This window comes from Clinocottus analis, unplaced genomic scaffold, assembly GCF_023055335.1.
Source record: "Clinocottus analis isolate CAN_PGR_092001 unplaced genomic scaffold, fCliAna1.0.p SCAF_22, whole genome shotgun sequence".
NCBI classification, from domain to species: Eukaryota; Metazoa; Chordata; class Actinopteri; order Perciformes; family Cottidae; genus Clinocottus; species Clinocottus analis.
Genome location: NW_027175954.1, coordinates 5,394,951 through 5,412,163, shown reverse-complemented (window position 1 = coordinate 5,412,163; position 17,213 = coordinate 5,394,951). Strand labels below are relative to the sequence as shown.

The 17,213-nt window shown below is 40.8% G+C and overlaps 1 protein-coding gene across 1 annotated transcript in view; it reads right to left on the bottom strand.

Annotated features, from left to right (window-relative positions):
- The window catches only part of bnc2 (basonuclin zinc finger protein 2), a 154,843-nt gene extending 146,889 nt beyond the window's left edge, over positions 1-7,954 (bottom strand). The window contains exon 1 of the mRNA XM_068589024.1: positions 7,876-7,954. Coding sequence (XP_068445125.1) covers positions 7,876-7,878 — 3 coding nt within the window. The 5' untranslated portion in view covers positions 7,879-7,954. The remainder of the gene's footprint in view (positions 1-7,875) is intronic.
- Between the last annotated feature and the right edge of the window lie 9,259 nt (positions 7,955-17,213).

The following is a 17,213-nucleotide window of genomic DNA, read 5'->3' as shown; positions in this document are numbered from 1 at the left end:
GACATTGATTGAGATGTAGATATGGAGTCAAAGATGCAAAAGTTATGGTGAGGTTTCATTTTAGGCATCAGACTGAAAGAGGAAGTTTCTATGAGATTGAATCCACACTATTCTACAGAGTGAATCCATCTGGTCCTACCACACCAGGAGGTCAAGACCCTGTGCAAAGAAAATGAATGTAGATGCATACTACATTGAGTGCTGAGCAGGTCAGCTATCATGATTTCATAAGTCATCACTGCCTTACAACACTGTTAAAAAGTCACAGTTGGGGAAAAGGTTGTATGAGTGATGATTGGGGTTAGGGAAAGCCAATGATTTGGGTTAAAAATTTGTACTTAAGTTAAAGCTGGAGTTTGGGTTTTTTTACATATAAATTAAGTGTGTTACATTCAAGGTGGTTCAAGCATATCGCTGCCCAGGGAAAGCTCTCTCTGTATTTTGATGTATACCGGCATTGTGGTTTCTGTGGCAACTTACCCGTCAAGGCCCACTGGAGGTGATGCATTTAACGTTAACTAGCAAGAGCTGTAGAGGTTAGTAAGGCGAATGAGACCAGAGCAGCAGCTAGTAGTATGGCGGAAGGTATACAAGAAATGTCTCTGGATTAGATGATCTAGATAAAAAAGAAGTGGTGGACAGACTGATCTCTTTTGGTATAGCTTTTACTTGTTGGAGAGCAATAAAAAAAAAAGGGGGCGGGACTAACAGCAGACAAGGATGTCACATTTTTGCTGTTGGACATGTTGTTATTGGTAATATTCGTCCAGAGCGCGTTCAATACGTGAATGGGAAGACTTGAAGAGAGTACTACTGGGGGAGATGCTTCGAGCTAACCTGAAGGCGTACGTCGACATTGATGTTGTAGTTAGCTTTACTGCCAGATGGGGAAGATACAATTACTACCTCATAAAGGGTAGAGGACCTTAATTGTTTCACGATCGTCATAGTCAAGGTCATGACACTATGGAGCTCTATTAGCAGGGTTTTTACACAGTTTGACCAATGGATTTCCATGACTTTAAACCAAATTTCCATGACCAAACATTTAGTGAAATCTTGGTCTATATAGACTCTTGAAGTGGGGAGTGAGCCCAGACTAGCAAAGATATGAGCATTTGATTTTGCCACACGCAAATTGTGCTGCGATCTGGCTATCGGGGAACATCCGGCGAAAGAGCAGACTGGCATATTCGTTTGATTTAAAAGAAAAATGCGAATTGGCAAACTTCAGTGCTCACATTACCTCCTCATAAGAACGTAATTTTTAGTTACAGCGCCATCGGTTGTCGCTGCCTGCTTGTTAGCCAAAGCGCGCATGTCTTATGGCCACTAGAGGGCTTTGTCAAGTGAACGTCATATTGGAGGATTTTCTGAAACGACTGCTGCTATCGGGTTTACAGCCTCATTGTTATTTGCACAGATTCCACTGGGCATGTGAATACATGGAAATGTTCATATACACAATGCACTGACGTCCTTCAAAAACCTTCTAAAAGTTTTAACCAGTTAATGACATCATTCATACAAAGATAAAGAGACGAAACTGCATGAACCATTTCAGTATATTCAGATAACACTCATTGGAAGATGGAACTTTATGAAAGTAAAGTCTTAAGAAACCAAGGTGACCGCTTTTCTCTCTTGATCCAGTATCAATGGGATTCATTCATTGGTTACTATTCATCAACACGCTAACTCCTTCACACATAAATAGCATAATAATAATGCAAGTTGTTAGTCTGCCTGAAAAGACAGCTGAGTTGATTGAACGAGCATATCTGATATCGGAAAATCTGGATATCTGAAAATCGTCACTAAAAACAGTGTCACAAGTATGAAAAATAGTTCAAAGAACACACAGCATTTAACTTAAAATCTAAGTATGATTTATTGTATAGTTCTGACGCAGAAATCCAAACACCTGTCTTCAGTTGCCTTTTGTATTTGATAAGGTACCACAACATGAAAACAACTTTTAAATGTACCAGGGAAAGGATGTACACTTGAATGCTCAACTATAAACAAAACCGTTAACTGAGCACCTAAATACATCCTGAGTGACATTCTTTACGAGCCTCTGTCCTCTGCCTTTCCAGACTGGAACGCTTTTTTTTTTTAAACATTTGAAATATAATGAAATATTACATTTCACAATAGCTGGAGATTGATTACACAGTTATATTATACTAGAATTAGACTTCACCATTCTCTTTATTACGTAATAACAATAAGAAACTTCTAACTTTCGGTTTATACCAGGAATTTCCAAAGTCTTGCATGAAGATTTTTTGCAGTGGTTGAAATTTCCTAATGGATGTCTGAATGGACTGGGTAATGTACAGTGTACTTTAAGAAATTGTATGCAGCAATGTTAAAGTAATTTGTTTGTGATAAAACAAGGGTAACGCACTGTCACCCCTGTTACATGAGTGCACCAAGAGTCCACTAATGGTCTCTATGAGCTTGCCAAATCACTCCTGTGAACTACCATAATGGAATTTCCATGTAATGTTTTAGCCATTCAGGACAGACTTAGAAATGTTTCCTGGAGACACAGGTTGAGGGTTTCACCTGTCCACTGTGAACTGAGTTACAACTTGTTTGTTTGTTTCAGCCTTTCAAACAGAAGTTGCTCTGTAGGGGACGACATGGCTGAAATACAGACGCTTCAGTCTTTGCTGTGACACCAACAGGACACAACAGCAGTAGGAGGGAGAAGCCAAGGCAATGCAAACTGGTCCTGACTGGTCTTTTACACTACCTCCCACCCCCACTTTAACTATTGGGAAAGACCACTTCTGTTGAGCAAGTTTTGTTGCGTCTAACTGACAGAAAAACACACAAAAGATACTTCCAATTGAAATATCACAATTGATTGAAATATGTACAAGAATAATTAAATTATTAAAGTTTGTGACTGTTGGAAATAAAAGATATATAGGGTAAAAGGAGGACACCGGCTACTTAGAGGTCACAGACAAGGACAAGGAAGTGTCTCCCTGCTTACCAATGTCAGCGTTGATGTGAGACGGATGGACAGAGGTGCAAACTATTGCAGGAGTGGTGGAATAAGATGTGGAATCCCAGATCTGTTGGCCCAAATCCAGCCTGCCTACTCCAATGCTATCACCGTTGCCACCAACATCTACATACTGCACGTCACCTGATGCCAGAGCTAGACAAGGGCAGGAAGAGGAGCACTGCGTCAGAAAACACTCGATCACAGTTAATCATCTCATTTGTTGCACTGCCTTTTCAGTTGCTGAAATAGGGCGGAAAGTTTAAAACGTTTGGAACGTTTGGAAACTGGACTTCTGTACGACGGCCATATCTCCAACCGTCACTGGGGTTAGACGGCTATTAGGCTTATCCTGATTGGCTTAACCAGTCCAGGGAACTCAGCGCCCTGTCCCGCCAGAGTAAACGGACAAGCCTACAGACCTGGTTGAAGGTATGATGTTCAAAACAACTGTTACAGTCCTTCCATGGACAAGTGCATTAACAGGTTTTAAATTAGAGCAATCGGGATAGAGACTCTTCGGAATCCTTTCAAAGGCTACTCGGGTAAAAAATAACATTGTCAGGCACTGTTACCAGCAACGAACTAGACACTCAGGGCAATAATTCCAAAGTCAACATGCTACGTCTCAGTCCTCAGGAATTTTTCATGAGCCACCACTTATCTTGTCATATCAGATTTCTTCCACTAGCTTCTTTGGAGGGAAGAGAAAAGACACCTTTAGGGCAAATTATTCTCTTTTGATCAAATCATTCTGTATGGCCTGAGGAGATCTTTCCATGCTGTTTGAGTCACTGAGGCATGGGCCACTAATGCACACACCCACAAAATAAAAGACACTTACAAACAAACATCCACATATGTGGAATGTATTGAAACAGCAGCAGTTAGGTGTCTTTTTTATCTGAAAGCAAGAAATGAGACTCAACAGGAAAATAAAAAATACAAGAAGAAAGCAAGGAACAAAGTGGTGTCTGGAGTTTCCATCACAAGTGAAATCCCAGATTTTCTCACTCACTGTTCATGGAACAAAATCGAACAACTTTATTCTGGAGTGCAGTCAGTGCAGGAGGGAGCTATAAAATATAAATTATACCACATAACCCTATACCTCCCAACTGAGCCATTTGGTTACAACTATACTCCTGTTCGTTACACAAGTCCAGCGTCTCTGGTATTTCTATAGCGTCGACATGAATTATATTCCAGTCCTGCCGAAGAACATATGGATTACAAGTGAAATGTAATTTCCCTCCCGATCGGACAGTTGCCACCCAGTGACACTGAAGTGTTTATTTTACACAGTTGTCGGTAATTAGTTCTGGACCGAATCAATTAAGGCCACCCCAAATTACAGCTGAAAATGTAAGAATCATGACCGACCGCGTCTAGGTAGACAGAAAAATGCAGCAGTGGGTGTATTTTCTAAAAGCTGAGTTGTGCAAAATCTGTTCTATCATTTCTCACTTTAAACAAATAAGGGCTGAGGGAGTGTGTGGCTTCTGCACACACTGGGTGTGTTCAAGAACGAAGACCAAAGTGTTCCTGATGCCTTCCTTCAGGAGTATGATAGTGTTTGGATTAGCATGTGAAATGAAGCCCGAACAAAAAAGAAAATGACACAAAAAATGCAACACATGTAAGTACAAGTATCAGCTTACAGTTCAAACACAGCTTGTAGCACTGAGCCGCGTTTTAATCTCATTTACTTGCCATTTCTAAGAGTGATCTATATTCACACTACAGAGAAAATGCTCTAGTTTAGCAGATAAAAACACTTAGAGATATCAATCTGTACGATAGTGCAAGACTAAACACATCTTAAATGTTCATGTCATAACAGATGTTAACCTTATTCATTACCTATTCTCCTTGTTCTGCGACGTGTGTCTTTTTTCAAACTCAAGAATCACAGGGCCACAGACCAAATTTCATAATGTATTCAGAGGAAACCAGATAGTTTTCAAGAGTTTGAGTGTGTGAAGATTCAGTTTCTTACTTTGTTTGCCGAAGTCCAAAAAAATGTAATTATGTCTACTTTATGTATATTGTTTTAAATCAAGTATGTCTCACACTGTGCTCTTTATTAAATTAGGACTCCTGCCATCCAATTTGTTTGAACATTTCACAGTGTCTCTGTTTAGTCGCTGCAGCCTGCAGCTTCGGTTACAGGGTCTTGCTCAAAGATTTCCATCTCAAGCCACCTCTAGGTATATGACCCCACTCCCTCTTTCAAAATATTACCTTTTCTGTCACTGCCAACACACACTATCAGTCACTCGAGAGATTATTGGGTCTGAGGACAGATGGAGAGGAGCAGAGCCATGTACTGTAGATGCTGCAATGACCCACTAAAGCATGAATGCTGCTTTGATGTTCTTGAGGCTGAACATATACACGCCTATAAGTGAAAGTACATCTTTCCCTTAATCTAAAATACAATTTTGTTTGTTTGTTTTTTCCTCCCGCTCCGCGCTTCCACATATTTCTTTTCACCAGCGGGGTTAAACTCTAAACATTAGAGTGCAACCTCGTCATGACTAAAATTGCACAGAAAGTGGGTCTGAACATTAAGGTCAAGTGGTGATTATCTCCTTTCATTAATCACATATAATATGAGAAAAAAGAAAGTACGTAATTGGATGAAAAAAAAAGAAAAGAAAATTAATAAATGTACCGAAAGGGTTATCAATGGTTCCTTCATACACTTAGCACCCATTCTCCTCAAATAAAAAGGCAGGGAGCGAGAAAGTAAGAAAACCACGGGAAATAAAGAGGATAGAGGAGAGGAAGAAAGAGTTCTCCATGTGAGCAGTAATCAGAGGAAGCCAGCAGGGGGGACAGGGAGGGGTGCTGGGGTCAGAGCGGAGCAACACTAAGCAGCCTTTCTCTTCATTAGCAGCCTCTCTAAGGGGGGCGTCATAGGCCTACCTGTCCAGCAGATTATTGAACCGACTAACCAGTGGCTCCCCCCCCCCATTCCCCCTCTCCTCCACACACACACACACACGCTCTCACACACTCTCCCCTCTCTGATTCCCACAGACCCAGAGGAATCACGACCTAGTTGCAGCCTCGCTGACAACTTTAACTTTTTCTTTAACCTCACGTAACAGCGCTATAGGCAGAATGTGTTCGGTGCATAATGAGGACATTTGCCTTGACATTTTCTCCATTATTTTATGTGGAGTTTTGTTGTCCAAGCTTTTATTCTGTCACCTTTTTTTTTTTTAGGGGGGTTTATATATTTTCCAGCAGCAATACAACAGCACTTATTCTCTGCCATTGACTCTAAGAATGTAATGAGTGTATTCTTATCGAGAGAGACAGAAACACACACACATGCAAAAACAAATACTGGCATTTTAGCTTGTGTGATTTGTGCGGCAAAGGACATTTGAATTGGACAGACCCCTGACTGGTCTGGCAGGGAGAGAGCAGCATGGAGATAAAAGTAATGAAATGACACTCCAGGAATGTAAATTGGCATTCTTCAGTGTAGTCGCAGCACCAACACAGGCTCATGAAACATCCCTGACACACTCAGACCAGGCCAAAATACTGTGCTAAACATTAATCTCAAACACATCTCACTGACATAAGTGTGAAGGTACTTTTGTGGTGCTTTTAAGTGGGGCCATTCATCTCAATCTCTCTCTCTCTCTCGCTGTTTCTCTTTTTCTACTCGTCTCCCTCTGTCTTCCCTGTCTCCCGAAGCGTTCAGATATGTCCACACTGAAATGTCTTCCACAGACATGAAATGCCTCTTCTGCGTTTGTTTCACTGCCACTGTTGGACAAGAGCTCCCTGGGTTTCCTTTAGAGGTCCAGGGCACTGAATCAAGTGTATTTAACAAAGCTGTCACATTTTGTGTAAAAGGCAGCAATTTAAATGACAGAAAGCTGTTGTTTGCATTGACTTCTAACACGGCCAAACGTGCCTGTTTTTGTATAAGGTAAAAGGCTTCACACACAAACCAAATATCACTGGGAAAAAAGTGTAGTGAATATTTCAGGAAATCAATAAATTGTTGCAGAAAAATAGTATGCAGTCCAAGAAGGAATTCTGCAAAAAGGTGAAGCCGCATTTTCGTCAGAGGGATTTTAGGCCTGAAAAATAACTTCAGAAATGTTGCTGCCAGCTATGAAATGAAGCCTGCTCGCATTTTTTAAATAAACACATAATAGACATTTCTATCAGCCCTGTTTATGTATGCTTGCTATCTGAAGTCATGCACTAAGTTGCATTGAATTGCATTCAGTGATTTGCTTGTGTTTGTAGGTGTGAAGGCCCAAATCTTCACGTAGCACCAAGTGACTTACGACACAAATATAATGTGAAGAATCCAACCATTTTGTTTATGATCTCAAATGACTGACTTATCCCCTAATATAAAATAAACATGTTTAATTCATCTTTAGAGAGAAGAGAGCACTGTGAGGGTGTGAAAACTATTAATTAAAGTGATATTTTGTTAATATACATTTAGTGTTATTCTTGGTCTCATTTGTGATGATGGCCTTAAGATGCTTTAAAATGCTGCAATGATTGATACTGTTGATTGTGTAAGACCAAGAGAGAAGAAAGAAAAAGAGCACCACAAGCAGAAGAAACATGTTTTCTTTTAAATGCAGACATATAAACATAGCCAGCCATGTGTAGATATATGACAAGAAACACGTGTGGGAAATAAAGCACTCATAAAGACTTTGTTAACTTTTTTGCAGCTCCGATGAGTGCAGATGACAGACGAGCAGAGAAGTTGTAAAAGAAGAAAAGAAAAGCAACTCCATAACTTATTCGTGTTTGATGTTAATAACTTAAGTTAGCACGAGCAGAAAAATCATATTTACCATTGCTGCATGTTGTAACTGACAGACCCCGGGACTCCTGGCACTTTTCAAAACTTGGCGTCCTCAAAAAAGTCTGATTTCGCCCTCAAGCGGGGAACCTTCTCCTCTTCAATACTGCGCGCGCGGAGCTGAATCGACGTCGGTGTTCCTGTCACAAACGTATCATCGACGTTTATGACAGTTCTTTTTTAGTATGCAACACGGGAAAACTCACTCTTTTTATCCCGAGAATCACTGTGCCCGAGCTTCTCCACCGAGAAAAAAAAAAACGCGCGTCAAGACGTTTGGAAACGCGCCGGTCTCACGGTGACGAACGCACGAACACGACAATCTGTCCCACTCGTCCGTACACTAAAGAAGTCAACTAGGAGATAAGGATGGCTGACAACCAGAAGCTATGTTGTAACTTCTTGTCCTACCTTGAGGAAAAACGCCACACACAAAAAAAAAAACGCCTTCCCACACTCCCCCGATGGTTTCCTTCTGCAGAGTCAGCGCAGTGCGCCGAGGAGAGCAGCGGACGGTCCGGGCTGGAGACACACACACTGCTGTGCACTCAGACCAGGGTTTTTACACGCCGTGTGTGACTGTAACCCGAGTGACCGTGGGTCCACATAGTTCCTGTGCCCGATGAGCTGATTTACGATGTTGTGTCAGGAGGAAGAGTAACATCTTTGTGCGACAGAATGTGGCAAAACCCAACAGCCCCGAGATGAGGCATCGGCAAAGAGACGCGCGAGCACAGCGCACAGCAGCACTTGAAAAGCAGCGAGGATCCTGTGATATTTAGTTCGGGGTATTGTGGTCAAAAAAAATCTATATTTTAAACAACACCTATGAGAGAGTATGTCAATTGCAGTCTAACAGTAAATAGTACAGCATAAATACACGTTTTTTTTTTATTTCCTGCCATTTTTGAAACGCTGTGTTAACTTTTGTGGGTACAAGCTGCATTTCATCAACGAAAAACTTTTTTTTTTTTCACTTTCTCTGCCCTCGCGGGTAAAGTACACGCACGCCTCCTGCGCGCGCACATACTCCCGCACGCACGCCCACGTGTTTAGAGGCAGTTGGAAATAGTTGATGGTTTCTCTGTGTACTGCAGGGATGTGACACTAAGTTGTGTCCCTCACATGCCTCAGAAGTGGGCACGCTCATTAAAATTTCATTGAAGGCTTGTTTTTATGAGGATTTACTCAACATTTGACTGAGGCATCTCGAGAGTGAAGAGTTGAAGGAGTGAGGGGCGTGCGTGCGTGCGTGTGTGCATGTGTGTGTGTGTAGAGTGGAGCAGAAAGAGAGACACACAGCCCTACTCCGCCTCACTCCTCCACTGGGGTGAGAGAGGCAGCAGAATCCCAGTCAAGCGTCTGGAAGCCCCACTTGCCTGTTTGGTCAGGGGGTAAATAATAGATCAGGGATTAGGCTTGTGTAGAATTCATTCCAGGGTAACAAGCTACTGAGGTCCCAGGATATGCATATTCATTCCTTGGCCAAAGCTGTGGGAGAGCGAGGACCATATGCCTGTTTGTCATGGCAGACATTGCTAATTAAAGGAGATATTATACTTATGTGAGCGAGGAAACAAAAAGCCTTTAAAGGATGGCTTGAATCATTTTGCGTCGACTTCAAATGCTTTGATGCTGCTGTAATTTAAGTCAGGAAATGTTTTTTATTCAGCAGTGTTGATTAACCGTATAGATCCCGGGGGCTGTGGATGAGTAATGTGACATTAACTGCACATCAAAGCAAAACATGACCCGTATTTTCTTTGCTTTTGCCGAACTATCAGATTAAAAACATCTCTCCACACAAGATGTGCGATAGCATAGTTATGATAGTGGGTGTGTAGCAATATTCTGTCTTTTCAGCTTCCAGCTATTTCTTTGGCTGATAATTGTTGAAAGAATTGTGCTTCTGTATTGCTGGGTGGGCTGCATGAGCAGGTCAATCATCCCCGCAGCTTATCGTTGTTGAAGCAAAAGGTTCATTTAGAAATTAAGGTTTAGATCAAAGCCAAGTCCAGCCTCATCGCTTATAAATAATATTTACAATAGTTTGCAACAACAAATACATGTGGGGAAACGTTAATTCTGTTAACATATAACCAAAACCATGCTTTTGGTTCCTCAACACACCCAGAAAACAGAGAACAGTGACCCATTCAACCCTTTACAGCAACATCTGTAAAGGTGTAGCATGCTGACAGGCAAATTGCTTTTGATGTCAGAGTAACATCTATATGCTATTTTTTGATTATGGCGCACACACAACAATAACTATGTACTGGTTAATTCAACAAATGTCCAATCAAACAAATTGTCCTTTTCATTTTTATCCAAAATGGAGCATAGCCCTCTGTACTGGAGACAATAATTGGGCAATATTACTAGATGTTTTTATGTTTGTTTTTGTTTTGTTTGTTTGTTCGTTTGTCAGCTGGAATAAGAAAAAAATACTGACATGATTTTCATGAAACCTGTTGGAAAGGTTTGACACATTTCTAAATGATCACGTGGTAAATACATAAATGTTTTACTTATGGAAACGGCCTTGGCGGCGAGGTCTGCTCTCCGAGTGCCCTTCTACAGATATATCCGTGTCAGAGTTAATGTCAGCCAATAAATAAGTCATATGAAATTGCAGTGGAAAAATATAAATTGCGGTAATGTCAGGATACGTTAACTCAGGATACGTTTTCGCTGCTTTATCAATTGTTCATCTTGCTGCTGACGGAACAGATGTGCTCCCATTTTAGTCCACTGTTTTAGGCACATAACCAGTGATTGGGATGGTCTGCGTTCACGACGTAGCCTGTCTCTGTACAGAGTGAGAAAAAATAACCTCCATCACATAGTTTCTCAACAAGAGAGCACTGGCAAGTATGTTTTTCACCTGTAAAATGTTACAACCCCCCCCCACACACACACACACACACACAGGGAGAGCGCCTTCATTGCCTGATCAGGGCAACATTACTCCATAAATCGTTACATTGGTTGTTTGCTGCTATGATAATGCTCTGAATATTGTATCGAGAACCTTTAAAGGCAGCTTGATAGAGAAAGAGCGTACATGTTTATTTGTCCCTGTGACAGAATCCCACTGTTCACTAATTATCCAGCGGGACCAATGATAATGAGCTATTGAACTTGCGACTGAAGTGTTCTGCCTTCTGGGAAGAGCATCAGCAGCGGGTACGCCACACTCACGGATCCATAAAATCCACAGAGGTCCTCCTGTTCGTTAAGTTCCAGTCGCTGCTAAAGCATAGGCAGGTCCAGAAAAGTCAGTTAAACATCCCTAAGAACCGTTGAGACTTTTCAAAGGACTGGCTCATACTTTTAAGTTGTCTTCACAAATCAGGAAGCAATTGATGGCGTTGTGTTTCTTTGTTACTCCTACTCATTACTACCTGTGATGTGATATTTCTGAAACCATATAAATATCACACTTATTAAGTGTGACTTCAGCCACATGACCAACTGTCTGAAAACCTTGGTTTCAGATTTCCATACAGTATGAATTGAACTCTTTGGCAGCGAACAACATTTAGTATTTACTTACGGCAGTAGTAGCCACACTTTCAAAATTTCTTGCGAAATTTTCTAGTTGTAACTTGGTATTTTCTCGTTATGTTAAGTTATGTGCTTCTATCATGTCGAGTCCAATTTCTTTTCATGGCCCAAAATCACAAATTTGTCTTCGAGGTCTTCATACAGTCTTTGTATTAAACAACACCCTCTTTTCTTCAAGCCTCAATTTGGAGAAGCAAAAAGGTTAAACAGCGGATCATTCGGATGTCCTGTTTTCTAATGCGAGGAGAAAAATATTCACTGAGCAACACTAAAATACAACTATACAAAAACAGATCTAACTCCAAAGGAACGAAGCACACATGCTAGAAATAGACCAATACTTTTATCATCTAAAAGCAGTTTTTTCGACTGGACAATGATTACTCAGGGCGATCAATGTCCCATGTCCTTGGTCTCCTCTCTTATACACGAGGGAAATATGAACTTAAATACAACCTCACCACCTTAATTTACCCTTTCACCAAGCAAAGGACAGGCTGTCTAGTAGGAGCCCAAGGGAAATAGCCTGACTTCTTTTTCCCACACATCCTGAGGGAGCAAACCGGGGTTAGGATGGCACACCAGTTGGGTGAGCCCCGAGTGAGGTTCATGGCACTGTGGACACACACGAACACGTGCACATCCACTCGGCTGCCTCGAAGAGCATGGATCAATTCCTCCTTTATGAGAGCTCTTGTCTGTTGAGGATAGGACCAGAAGGTCATCAGATGAGAGTCAAACAGAGGTCCGTGCCATCTCATTGGGGCTGGGTTAGGACACTAACAAGGGGGCTTGTGCACACAGCATGTGGTGGTGGTTGAGGAGGGGGAGAGCAGGCGGTGGGGGGGGCTTATGCAAGGTCAGCGACATCACATGCCATGCATTCAGGAATGCACGTGACGGCGGAGAGAGTGTGTAAGGTTTATGATGAGGGAAGGTTTTGAACTAGAGTTGTCTGATTTAGGTGCACAGATATTGTGTGTCTGAGGGCTGGAAGGAGGGAAGACTGGTAATCAATGGTTTCTCTGTCCTGGGGTTTTGTAAGGCAGTCCAAGGTCTCACAGGATTCAGCATGAGGATGGCTCATGCTTGAGGTCAAGAGTGGCTGATAATTCCCCTGACTCCAGCAAAAGACATAATATCCCTCCTCAGGGCATCGCTTGAATAGAAATGTGTACAAACAAAATGTCAACGATTGAACATTCATTTAGTGAGCAATTTCAAAGATTTGTCACGGCCCATTTCAACTTGCACTCAGTGTGCTAACAGTTTATTATAATCAAATCGTATTCAAGAAAAAAACATTAGACATCCAACCAATTGAGTCATCAGCCACGCTACAAAGCGACTGTGTTCAAAGACCCACATGTTGCGGCCTGCCTCATTTCCATGCAGCGGGGGTGATGTTCTACTAAACACTGTGCAGGTTTGACATCCCAACTGGCATTTGTCAAATCAATGTTCCTTTAAAGCAGGGGACTTGTGACTCTTTAGTAGCTATTGTCATCTCCTGCAGTTCTCAGGTTCTTTCCACCCTCCGCATCAAAGCTAGGCCGCATTAATGCAGAGAATATCCCCACTTACCTGAGGCGTCAGGCGGAGACTGTGCTTTCACAATTCTCCATGGAGTGTGATGTTTTTTTCCCCGGGACGTGCCTCCCTTCCTTCCTCTGTCAGCATCGGCACACGGGGGCTTGTCATTTGGCTCTTGAATTTTTCATGCGGTTGCATTTGCATGATCACAATTCTGTGTCACTTTTTTCCCCCAGTAGATTAAAGGCTGCCGAGCACATAAACTTCCCTGTGACTCCGCTGAGGCCGAGCAGAATTGAGACAGGCATGCTTATTGGGATTGTCAAAGCAAGAGCTGTCTTGTTTCAAGGGGTGGCTCTTCACATATTAACTGTTGGGCAATTAGACACGAGAGGCCCACAGAGACATCTTCAAACAAGGGTCGGTTTACATTTAGTCCTGTAATGTTGGTATTTGCAGCTATACGTCTGACTCAGTCATATTCTGTGGCATCAAGTGAAGAAGCCTTTAATGACAGCGTATGTCAAAACAAAACAATCTGTTTAATCTAGCTGTATTGTGAATTATATGATTATGACAAGAAAGTACCATCTCTCTCCAAACAACAGACCATACCAACAACCTACAGTAAAAACATCCTTTGAGTTATAATTTATGTCAATAGATTTATTTATTTATACTTCAAATTTATATAAATCTTGGGTCGGTCACATTTCAGTCACAACCCCCTAGTTCTCAAGACTGCCAGTATAACCTAATAATCTGGTGTTGAATTAAAGATTATTTATAAACCCAGACTGGTTCTAAGTAGGAAATGAAATGTGTTATCAAAATAACATTTAATAAAGTTGGCCTATGAATTATTCTTGTGACAGCGGTGCTCCTTTATACAGTAACTGTGGGTCACCTAATTTCAGAAAATCAACACATTTACATTCCATTTCTTGTCTCACATCTCTTAACAGTGCATTTCTTGAAGAATGTTGAGCTGCATGCCAATTCTGCAACATATTTGACTCCATTAGAGCAATTTAAATTTTGAGTATGTATGAGAAATTTCAGGAAAACTAACTTGAAGAAGCTTACGGTGTGATTTTGCAGTGTTTGATCTCAATGACACGTATCTACATGCATAATTTGCCCAAGCAGTGTAATCTTGCCCCAAGAGGAAGTTTTAATGGACAAATAACTGTAACTGTAAAAAAAACTGTAACAGAAGAAGAAAAAAAAAACACAATTTCACATACATTTTATTTGTCACAGTGGAAGTGACAGACTGATTTATACCGAATTCATATACAGCATTCAAATAAAAGCATTTAGATGAAAGAAGCGGGATCAGAAAATGACAAAAGTTGAGTGTGAGAAAATGTTTTTTTTTAAACATTTTTTACTGGAAGCACATCATTGGTGATATGAAAGAGTGCTTGGCGGAGATCTGCCTTTTATCTACATAGAATGCTCTCAGATCTGGATTAATCTGTCATTAGTGGGACAGACAACAAACACTTAAAAGAAGGAGATACAGTCTGCTTCAGATTCAGGAAAGAGCAGCAGCAGCAGGCACTGTCAAAACATGGTGGAACATGCCTGGGTAGAACATGCAAGCAACTGGAAATGTCTGGGGCCAAATTACACGCACTTGATGATGAAAGAGGGGATGGTTAAAAAATGAACCCTTTGAGTTACCAGCTTCCTCAGAGAGAATTGTGTTAATTTGACTTTCTATGGACCGTATTCTGCCATATGATATGCCCCTTACTGTATGTAATTAATCCCTTTCAAGGTTTCTTATAAGTGAATTTTTCAAATGACTTTTGACCTGAAGATGAAGGTGTAACTGCAGGAACCAGACTAAAAACCCTGTTGCAGATGCATGATTGTCATGAAGAGAGAGAGGGGGGGGGAGGGGGGACTTATTCATAGATACCATGTGTCCGTTGTGCATCTGAACAAGAAACAGGGGGCAGGCAGATGTTGCGCATTATGTACCAGTCTACTGCTTCTAAAATTGTTCCGCAAATGAGGATCTTAATGAGAGGCAGTGTTCGTGGGTCAAGGAACAGCCTAATCATGCTAAGTCAATTGCATCTTTACTCTTTCTGTGTGTGCGTGCGTGCGTGTGTGTGTGTGTGTGTGTGTGTGTGTGTGTGTGTGTGTGTGTGTGTGTGTGTGTGTGTGTGTGTGTGTGTGTGTGTGTGTGTGTGTGTGAAGCAAGGAGCAGATGAACCAACATTTGTCTGACTGAAGAGGAGTGCCAGTCCTCATATTTCTTAATTTTCCTCTCTCACCCTGTGCTCTAAATCTGGCTGGACACTTAAGTACATTAGCCACACAATATGGAGTTGTCTTGTCTCACCAGCAAAACAGATGTCGAACACGCATCTTCGTTCATTTTCCCTCGTTTGCATCCAGATCTCAAAGCCCCCCAGTGAGGATTCAGAGATTCAAAATGTATTGTGCATAATGTTTTTGACCTTACTGCAGACCATTAAAAACGTATAAAATCAGGCAAATATCAACAGGGGCGAGGAAAGTGTGTCTATTATAAGAATAACAACATTTTAAACATAAACTGCTATTTAAAGATCAATATCATATCTCACTGTCATTTTTCTTCGCTGTCTTTCGTGTGGCTGTTGAGCTTTGATATACAAGCAGGGATTTATAGGCTTGTAAAACAGCACTTGCAGACTCAAGGGAACCCTCACTCTATGTAGTGTGTGTGTGTGTGTGTGTGTGTGTGTGTGTGTGTGTGTGTGTGTGTGTGTGTGTGTGTGCGTGCGTGTGTGTGTGTGTGTGTGTGTGTGTGTGTGTGTGTGTGTGTGTGTGTGTGTGTGTCGGCATAGCACAAAAGCCACACAACACCTCTCCCTATGATATGTTGCCATGTTATATTAACGTTACTGTAATTCTGACACACAGTCATAATTCTCTGGTGGATTTTTGTGACATCTATAACTTTGATTTTATTCTTTTATCTTTTGGCCTATGTGTTCTTCTTATGCTTGTCAAACTCCAAATCCTTTAACAACTTAAAATCCTTTAAATGTAATCTATTAAGCGCTGACATATTTTTTTTTATCAATTGGACAACATACCCTTAAAGATATAAGTGCAAATTTTGTTTTTATTGAAGTTGGATTTCATGACAATGTATAAAAATATAAATGTATCAAATGTCATGTGATTTTCCCAATTACAGTGATAACATCATTCATTTTTATATTTTTCTCATACACTCCAAAACATTGAATTAAGTGGATTCAAGATTCTAAACAGCTTGTGGATGGAAAGCTTGGATAAGACTAAAAGTGAGAAGAGAAAACAAATTAATCATTGCATATACTGAAGCATATTCTTCATCCTCAAATGATTAAGAATTCTTTCTCATATGAGTTTTTATATATAATTTAGAGCCAATAGATTTGACCCATGGTAGTTTGGTCTTGATCTAAATCGTTGCTCAGAGTTGGTCTATGTCAGCTAAAATGTGTCTCTTAAGAACCCAGTGGGGGGCCTGAGCTGGTTGAAGGAGTCACCGCCAGGATTTTAAGTCACGCTCTCTGGGCTTTATAAAATTAAAATTAAATCACTTTTTTGTTACATACATAACACAATGTGCAGTGAAATGTGTTTTGTCACTATAGCTTCAAAAACATATACCAATTTAAGAAACATATACCAATTTAAGAAATAGAATAAAATACAACAATAAAATAAACATGTTTTATTTTAATATTCCACAAAAAGTTAAATAAAACAATATATCCTTGGCCTTCTTTTCAGATTATTTTTTAAATTATTTTTATACTGTGTGTGCAGTGGATAGCAAGGACAGATGCTGTTCTTGGAAAACTGGAGGTGTTTAATTGCATCTAACCATGCATGCACAAAATAGTATTGTTTGTTTATGCTTCCTGTTGTGATGAAGAAGGTAAACAAATATTTTTAACAATTATTATTGTGTAAACAATGTATGCAATGGGTATTAGGCTTATATTGTACATAAGATCATTTTGTGTAAGAAAAAAAAACATGTGGGAGCGTGAAAAGTGTGAAAGTTATTCTTTGTTTTTTGTTAAGGACCGCCTAAAAGAACCATAAGGACTCCTCACGTTACCCAGACTCGTCTTTGAAAACCGTTCGGATCACTCTGCCGTACGTCAACTGTAGCCGCCGTAAAATGACGTGATTACGGTGACGACGCGGAGCCAGGACAGGAAG